Below are 9,505 nucleotides of genomic sequence, written 5' to 3' on the forward strand. Positions count from 1 at the left end.
TGAGAGAGAGAGAGAGAGAGAGAGAGAAAGAGAGAGAGATGCATGCATGCATACATATATACACAAATAGACATCCTCCCATCCATCCACCCATCCGTCCATCCATCCATCCATCCAGATAGACAGACTGACAGACAGACAGACAGACAGACATACAGACAGACAAACAAAAAGACAGACAGACAGACAAACAGAGTGGGGACAAGTTAGTGAAAGCTAACTTGAGAAATTATCTTTAGTTAGTTTAAATAATGTCCCCATTCCCCCCCCCCCTTTTTTTTCTAAGTAAATAATTAAATAAATAATTAAATAAATACATAAATAGAATAAACAAAAATAATAAAACAAGAAACCGAAAACAACAGGTTTACTCACCATATTCATGTCAATGCCATTTGTGTACGACCAGGCATGCTGAAAGTACTCCTCCAGTCTCTGCCGTAAAGGATTCGGTATCTGGTGGAACCGAATAAACTCCTTGATACGCAGCATCTGTGTGTGGTACCGCGAGGTTCCGGAATACAGGCGCTGGATAATGGCGCTGACGTTACCGAAGATGCTGGCGTACATTAGGGCTGAAAGGGAAGATTATAATAATCTGTTGGTTTTTTTTTCAAGTAGATGATTTTACGACTTCATCGACACAATTTAGATCATTTAGGAGGCGGGCTTCTGACTCCGCCTGCCTGGGCCAACCCCGGCTGAGAGGGATACAGCACCCTAGGAGAAAACCAAGATGCTCGATAAAACTGATCTCCCCACTCGGGAATCGGACTCGGGTCTCCTGCGTGTGACAGCTAAGCACTTAACCACTGTACCACAGATAGTTTTCATAATTCGTGTTAAGTTTTAGTTTTAGTAAGAGTTTTACAGCACTTGCAACACAATACGGTCATATAAATGCTGAAGATTAGAGGTGTTACAAGAGAGTATGTCAACAGTCTCCTGAATAAGAGAGTATCAACAATTAAAAAAAAGAAGGAGAGATCAGGTCGATAGATGCTTGATAGGAAAGAAGAAGCACACCACACCAGAGCACCCGCCAACCACCCGCATAAAATGTGTATCATTACAGATGGCTTTGTCTTTTCGAACGCTTCTTTCAGAGTCTACTTAATTTTTTAGCTGACGAACGATGGAACAAAAGGAGGAAGAATGAGAGAGAAGAAATCCTAAACTTGATAGTTCCTCGGCGACTAAATTATGTATGATAATCAATGAATGGTATACACAAGGGAGGACAGATATAATATAATGACAGTATAAGAAATGGGAAAGACATGGTAGAAGAAAAAAGGAACTGGCGGTGGAAGACAGCGGAAAAGGAATAATAATATGATGAAGCTCGACACGTTTCTGCTAAGAACAAATCGTAATCCTGATCGTCTTTCAAAAAATACCCTCCCCCCTTTCCAGCTCAAAACAACCCCCCCCCCTCTCTTCCTAGCGCGCTCATCGAAAAGATTAAGTTTAACAAAAGAGAGTGCTAAAAGCGCTAAAGTGCCCCCAGTACAGATTACCGTATTCGTATTTAAAGAGCACAGCGTGTTTTCAAACGGATTACCGATGCATTATTTATCACAATCACAACATTTGTGCTCCGCTCGCCCATGTGTGTGGGATAGAAAGCTCTGCCCAAGCCGCTATACAGCTTAAACATTTACAACGTGCTAACGGGGTAGACATCACGGCGGTTTTTACGGGGATACTTTACAATTAATTATTGATGTGCTTTTTGCACACACACACACACACACACACACACACACACACACACACACACACACACACAAACACACACACACACATCTAAACACGTGGGCGCCTACACATGCACAGTTTCCTGTCCAAAAAAGTACATAGTCCCTCTGCCTTTCATTTCCTGAATTTTGAAAAAACAAAACCAACCTTAAATAAATCAGGAATCTGAATGTTTGCCTCGCTTGGAAACTACACGTAGTTTCAGTTTCATCACAAGTATAAAATAAATACCAAACCTAAATAATGACAGCAACAACAACAAAGCAAAACCAATATGAACAACGCTACATCAATATCCGATAAGTATAGGGGGGAGGGGTGGGGGGATGGAAATATTTGGGGAAAAAATGGATCCAGTGTCCTTGTCGTGCTCAGTAATCCTCTAGAGAGTGGGTACGTGCACGATCCCCTTTTGTGTGTTCTCATGTTGAGTGATGCGCGGAAAAACGATCCGATTAGAGCAGCGGGGAAAAATAATGTTCCTTTTTCTTCTCCCATACATCCGATACCTTTTATCCTGACCAATATCGTAAGACCGTTTCCCATTAATGGAGCACACAACACGCAAGATGATGGCGCTACACGTCATTGGCACCACAGCGCGCCACGGAGTTTGTCTGACGCCAAAGAGAACTCGCTTGCTACAAAGAAACGAACTTCAAATTTTGGTAATAAACGTATCGGTCATACCCCCCCCCCCGGCTTTCTCTCTCATATTATTACGATTAATCTCTAAACGCCATGGTCAATTCAATCGTGCGTAAGCAAGTTACAGGGGTTAGCTATTTCAGCCGTAAACTTTTACTCCAAAAGCTGCACTTCATTCACTTATTACCCCCTCCACACATGCAAGCACGCAAGCACGCAAGCACGCACAAACACACATACATACACGCAGGCAAAAAAACACACACACACACACACACACACATACACACACACACACACACACACACACATACACACACACGTACACATCCTCTCCCCCTCTTTTCTCGCCTTTTTCAACAGTTCCAGACAACAGTCCAAAGCAAAATAACGACTGTCCTTGACAAATACATACAAAACCGCTCTTCAAATTGTAAACACAAATGGATCCACTATTTTGTCAACATTTCGAAAGTAAACACCCTCGTTACGAATTGTGCCTGCGTATGTAAAATAAAATTTAAAACAACCGAAGTATCTCAGAAAGTACCCTGTGACCCCCTCTGTGGCCCCTCAAAATATTACCCCCCCCCCCCAACAAACCAGAATTGGACTGGATGAGCCAGAACTCTGCAAGACTTCACTGCATGGCTGGCAAAATCTCTGTAGATCACGGCTTGTCTATCGTGAAAAGCCAGAGGTCCCTTTTGCCACATAAAGAGGCTAAAAAATTCGTACTGCCCACTCACAGGTATTTCAAAGTGGGACATTTGATGACACTTGTCACTTACCTGGGTGATCCCCCCCCCCCCCCGACCAAAAATACTTAATGGCTCACAAGTCGGGGACACCATCCAAGTTGGCAAGCACTTCTATAGAGACCAACCAGGCTCCCCCTCCATCCCCACCCCCTCCCAACCCAGTACAAGCACTTCTATAGAGACAAACCAGGCTCCCCCCTCCATCCCCCCCCCCCAAACCCAGGACAAGCCAAAAGCGTGCACAGCCAACAAGAACCCAGTAGGGCGTGGCGCCGGGAGCCTTGTGGTTAGGCTACCGGACACATAATCGTGAGACTGCGGTTCGAGCCTCATCTCGGTTCGATGTTGTGTCCTTGGGAAAGGCCCTTTACACAAATTTCCCATTTGCCTTGGTCCTTTCGGAGACGGACGTTAAACACGGAGGTCCCGCCTCTGAAACAAACTAAAAGTGTTGATAGGGGCGTTAAACCTATACCATTTCATCATTTTACCCAGCAGAGCCACACGATTCCCGTATCACCACACCACCACACCAACACTCACATCCGATCAGCATAATGAGGATAGAGAAAATCTTCTCCGAGTTGGTGTTGGGCGACACGTTCCCAAAGCCCACACTGGTCAGACTGGAGAAAGTGAAGTACAGAGCCGTCACGTATTTCGACTTGATGGTCGGGCCGCTACTGTCATCCGACGCGTTGTAGTACTGGTGGGTCTGACGTGCTAGTTCATCCAGCCATCCGATTCGCGGCGTCCGATCAGGCCCGAGGTTCCGCTCCATGTTGCCTATGGCGTACCAGATACAGGCCAGCCAATGGGCGATCAGCGCGAAGGTGGCCATGAGCAGCAGCAAGACGGCCGCGCCGTACTCGGAGTAACGGTCCAGTTTTCGCGCCACTCGGACCAGGCGGAGGAGACGGGCTGTCTTCAGCAGTCCGATCAATGTCGTCGTCTGCGGAAAGTAAAACAAAAATAATAAAGCCAATTGAAAAAACTGTGCGAAGCTGAATGCAGCTTCAAGCCTCCCCCAAGTATACCCAAACAATTAACAAAGCCAAAAAATCCCCCCCCCAAAAAAAAACAAAAAAACACAACAAAAAATAGCATTCCCCCCATAAAAAAAGACAACTAACCAGACAAAACCAACAACCCTCTGTGAAGAGACAGCAAGCAAACTTTCCTCGTCGGTGCGTCCACAGCACACGGGAAATGATCAGCAGTATATGGAGTGAAAAGGAAATTATGCTAGCCAACAGCAATATGAGCCGCTTTGAAAGGACAAAGTAATGCACACTCAGGAAGATACAAGACAAGAGAAAATTAATTCACATTCCCAGCTAGCTTACTTCATACATCCGCTTATAACTTTACGAGTCGGGGAAAAGAAACAAAGACGTCCAGGATCTCATAGAAGGGATCGAGACGAGGACTTTTGAGTACCCAAAAAAATCGAAGAGTAATTTACTTTTCTTTTTTCAACCACACCCAAAGCTTTCCGCTCAATTGTCTTCAGTGATTAGAGTAATAAGTACGAACAAAACGAGAATGGCATTTTGTACTGACAATTGAAGCACTTACAGGCACAGACAGGTTGCTGGAAAAGCATATTATTTCTCGTTCTGGAGGAAATAATTGGCGGTTTCGCTGGAACCTCAATCAATACAACGCCTGGCTCACCTCCGCACTTATGGCTCTGCTACACGAAGCGAGGACCATACTAATTCTAATTATGAGACATGGTCACCTATCGGGCGACAGTGAAGACTCTCAAACTAGACGCCCACAACCATCTCCATGAAGCGGCACTTTTTTCCAGAATAACAAAGTTCTATTTTCTTCTAATTTCTGCGACACCCAGCCCTATTTTCCTCTGTGTGGAGTTGCAAAACAGCTGACCTATTTGTAAACGAAACAGTCGACACGGGTCTGAAATCTTATTTGAGCATTGCAGAATCACAGATGTCGACACTGACCGTTCTCCCAAAGACGGGTATTGATTTCTTTCCTTTTTTGGACAACGCGATGGTACCAAAAATGGGTCAACTGTTGAATGTAACACGCGCCCACCGCCGCTCCCGCCTCCTTTATTTCTATCAATAACAAGCAAACAACCAATTATTGAGGAAAGTATAAAAACAACAGAAAGACAACAAAAACAAACAAAACATCCCAAACACCCTACCCCCCTGAAGAGCTCCCCCCTAAATAAAAACACAAACAACAACAACAACAACAACAACAACAACAACAACAACAACAACAACAACAACAACAACAACAGCAACGACTACAGAAACCCTGAAAAGAAGAAACCAACAGCAAATTATACACAAAATAATACCGAACAGAGAAGAGAAACACACACCTCATCCGTCTCCGACCCAAAGAGCAGTAAATCAAACGGGATAGCAGCCACCACGTCGATGAGGAACCAGCCCTTGAAGTAGTGGACGGCAATCTTCCCCGGGTGACTCACCACCTCGTCGTTCTTGTTCACGTAGGTCGTCCTGAAGTTGATGAAGATGTCGATGATGAACATGATGTCCACGATTAGGTCAATGATGGTCAGCGGCTCGGAGTAGCGCTCTTGTATCGTGGCTCGTGTTTTCTGTTTCCTCTCCTCGCTCAGCAGGAAGGCAGCGGCGTAGGGCGTGAAGATAGCTGTGTAGATGACCAGGAGCAGGATGACCCAGTCCCACACGGCCTTGAAGGGTGAGTAGTGCAAGAGCGTGCACTTGTGGATACGTTGGGACTGCAGCTTGTACTCCGGCAACACTTCCGCTCCCAGCGAGAGGACCTGAGAGGAGGATAAAAAGGAAATCAGTTATTGGTCTGCTGAGTTATTTGTCTTTTTTAGTTTTAGTAGAGGTTTTATTTATTTTTTCTCCTTTTTTTCTTTCTTATTATTGCTTGCTTTTAAATTATTGTTTTGAACAGTAATTTTCATTCGTTTTTCAAATGAATAAGTACTTAAGTACATAATTGAATTAATCGTACAACATTGTTTTTTCTTTTTTCTTAAAAAGTTTCTCTCGCAAGCGCTTGCAAATGCATAAAGTCATATGAGCACCAGAAGATTAGAGGTGTTACAAGAGAGTAACAAACATAAAAAAAAGAGAAGAAGGGGAGATAAGGACGATAGATGTTTGATAGGAAAGAAGAAGCAAACCACACCAGAGCACCCGCCAACCATCCACGTTACTGGTCTTAGTTATAAGAAGCTCATTGACACAACACCGGCAAAAAGATAAGACAGGAAAAGATAGGATTAGATACGATAAAATAAGATATGGTAAGATATTATAAGATAAGATGCGATACGATAAGATAATATGAGAAAAGATAAGACGAGATGAGATTAGATAAGATAAGATAAGATAAGATAATTTTTTTTTTTATCTCCACGATGAGAAATTTACTGTGACATGGTTGAAGACATACACAAATACTGGACTCAAAACTGTGCGAGACAGATAGTGTAAAACAACGGTATATGAAGAAACCCAAACATATTACTGACGATCAGAGAGAGAGAGAGAGAGAGAGAGAGAGAGAGAGAGAGAGAGAGAGAGAGAGAGAGAGAGAGATTGATATATATATATATATATATATATATATATATAGAGAGAGAGAGAGAGAGAGAAAGAGAGAGAGGGAGAGAGATTGATATATATATATATATATATATATATATATATATATATATAGAGAGAGAGAGAGAGAGAGAGAGAGAGAGAGAGAGAGAGAGAGAGAGAGAGAGAGAGAGAGAGAGAGAGAGAAGCAGTCAAACAGACAGCAGACATACTGGTAGGCAGGCAGGCAGACAGACAGATAGACAGACAAACAGACAGACGGACAGCTTGTTAAGATGTGCGTACTCAAACTCAAGACACAAGGGTGCGTATGAACTATCACTCTGAGAGTTGGTGTGGCGTGGGATAAAGGAGGAAGAAAGAAAAAGAAAACTGATGCACCAATTAGATCTATTCGTGTCTCGTTTTCTTTTGTTCCCCAGTTAAAGCTCAAGAGAATTCAGTTCATTTCTACAACCGAAATGAGTTTTCAACGAAGAAGACGTACTTGGTAACCCGGAACCCAGAGGACTTCCTCCAAACGATACATGGGGAAACAGGAAGTAAAAAAGACGTTCTTCCGCAAAGGGAAACGAAACTATTTGGAAAATAAACACTCTTTTTTCTAGCTCTTGGCGAAGCGAATTTTTATGACGTCAACCACCACACTCTTCCCTCGGTTTTTATTGAGGAACACATTTTTTTGCGTTATCGACGAACGTTTTTCGTGTCTCTGTTGATCGTTGGAGAGTTTATTATCTCTCCCACCACGAAACGAGGAGACAATGCCTGGAGGGTGAACTGTGTTTTCGTTTCCGACACAGAGCTAATCAGTGAAGTTTCTGATTCAACAAATTGATGGTAAATGTTTTATTCCACAACAGACACATTTCAGATAGTTTAAGTTTAAGAGTCCGACTGTTTCAACGCCTATTGTCTGGACCAAACTGAATAGAGTGAAATACGTTGTGGGCATTCAAGCATTCAAACGGTAAAACTCATTTTCTTTCTTTTTTTTTTGGTAAGTGTTTTACGGCGCTCGCAACTGCATAAGGTCATATGAGCGCGCGGGACACACCAAACATTTGCAGTTAGTAAGAACTTTTGAATTTTGCCCGGGTGGCGGCCGAAGCCTATTCTTATCGATTTTAGACCACCAAGTGATCTTTGACGTGTGCATCATACACGCAGGACCTCCGAGATATTTCGCCCTTTTCCGAGAAGGCTAGGTGTAGATCTTTCCTACCAGAAGATCAGGCGTGTGGCTAAAAGATAGCAGTATGAAGGAGCCAAGGAGTAGCAGTAGAAAAGCTTCAGCAAGAGTCTTTCCGGAGGAGGGGGCAGAGGAGAGTGGGGGCAGAAAGGGGAGACGAAAGGAGACCACAAAACATTGCTAGAGAGCACGAAAGGAAGGGAAAGGAGACACCTTTAGAGAAGCTCATTTTCCGTCGCTACCCGGATTCGAACCCAGGACTTTTGAATGAGAGGCGAACTCCTTAACTTCTAGGCCACGAGAACCCCCACACACACACACGGTAAAACCCGATCCAAATTACCTCACCAAGCGGGAATCAAGTTCAAGTCTTCTGTGAGTAACGATTAAGATCCCAACTTTTACCAGAGACACCAGTTTGCTCTCACAGAAGTTAACCTATCCGTACGTCGTGTTTTACTATCGTATCCACACGATGTTGGGAACTCTGTGCCACCATTCTTCAAAGAGGAAATTTACTCGTTAATCCGATCTGTACGCTTTGCATAGCAGTCTGTCAAAATTATTTTTTTGAGAAATACAGAACGTTTCAAAGAGATCTGCTTATGAGAAGTATTCTAAAATGTGAAGAATACAATCCCGGGAGTACAAAATGACCCCAAGGTGTACTGATAGGGTTAAGGGGATTATGTTTGTAGAGGAGACAAACAAGACGACTGATTGGGAGAAATACTTCTGACTTTTGTATGATCCTAGCCAAACCCTTATTCTCAATACATATACTGACGTTTCACCCTGTACTTAAAAAAAAAGGGGGGGGGAAGAAAAACGAAAGTAAAATGATTTTAAGACATATTGAAGCAATTCGATCTTGAATTCTTCCCAACTACTGAATTTGAAACTTAAAAAAAAAAATCTCGGATGTTTTGGGGTGCTATTTTCAATCTCAAAACAACCTCATTGCTTTCGAAATTTCAGGCCGCCAAATTACCCGAGCAAAATAAATAATTTTTATCTCATGATTTCGCTCTCTTCATTCGAAATTACCTTTCCAAACATTATTATTATTTCTTGAGTGGGAAATGAAGAAAAAATATAGACTTAACGTAAGATAAAATACTCTAAAAACGCAATATAATTTGCAGTAAACGAACTCTAAATATCTCTCCAGAGAGGGAAATTCTATTTTCTGTCAAAGGAGTTACAACTGCTGAAAGTTTTTCAATATTATTTTCCATATGTCTTTGATAAAACAAGAGGATGGCCAACGCAACCAACTTTCATTAACAGATTAGGACATGGGGTAATGATGATGAGGAGAAATAGAAAGGAAAACTGGTCAGCAAAATGAAATCTTTGCACACTTTGCCTGGCGTTCTTTTAGTTTTAGGCAACAACTCACAAATTATATAATTTGTATAGTCGTGACGCTTTCTTACCCTCTCTCTATAATTATTTTCTCTCTTTCTTCCAACACCTCCCTCATTCTATGTGTGTGTGTGTGTGTGTGTGTGTGTGTGTGTGTGTGTGTGTGTGTGTGTGTGTGTAAA

General features: G+C 42.7%; 1 protein-coding gene across 4 annotated transcripts in view; it reads right to left on the reverse strand.

Moving 5' to 3' along the window:
- The window catches only part of LOC101863051 (potassium voltage-gated channel subfamily H member 6), a 270,601-nt gene that overhangs the window by 19,054 nt on the left and 242,042 nt on the right, over window positions 1–9,505 (reverse strand). For all 4 annotated transcript variants that reach the window (XM_035972094.1, XM_035972095.1, XM_035972093.1 and 1 more), the window contains exons 7-9: window positions 5,536–5,967; window positions 3,714–4,122; window positions 376–575 (exon numbers count right to left, since the gene is read on the reverse strand). In XM_035972094.1, coding sequence (XP_035827987.1) covers window positions 376–575; window positions 3,714–4,122; window positions 5,536–5,967 — 1,041 coding nt within the window. The remainder of the gene's footprint in view (window positions 1–375; window positions 576–3,713; window positions 4,123–5,535; window positions 5,968–9,505) is intronic.

Source organism: Aplysia californica, unplaced genomic scaffold (assembly GCF_000002075.1).
Source record: "Aplysia californica isolate F4 #8 unplaced genomic scaffold, AplCal3.0 scaffold00576, whole genome shotgun sequence".
Lineage (NCBI taxonomy): Eukaryota > Metazoa > Mollusca > Gastropoda > Aplysiida > Aplysiidae > Aplysia > Aplysia californica.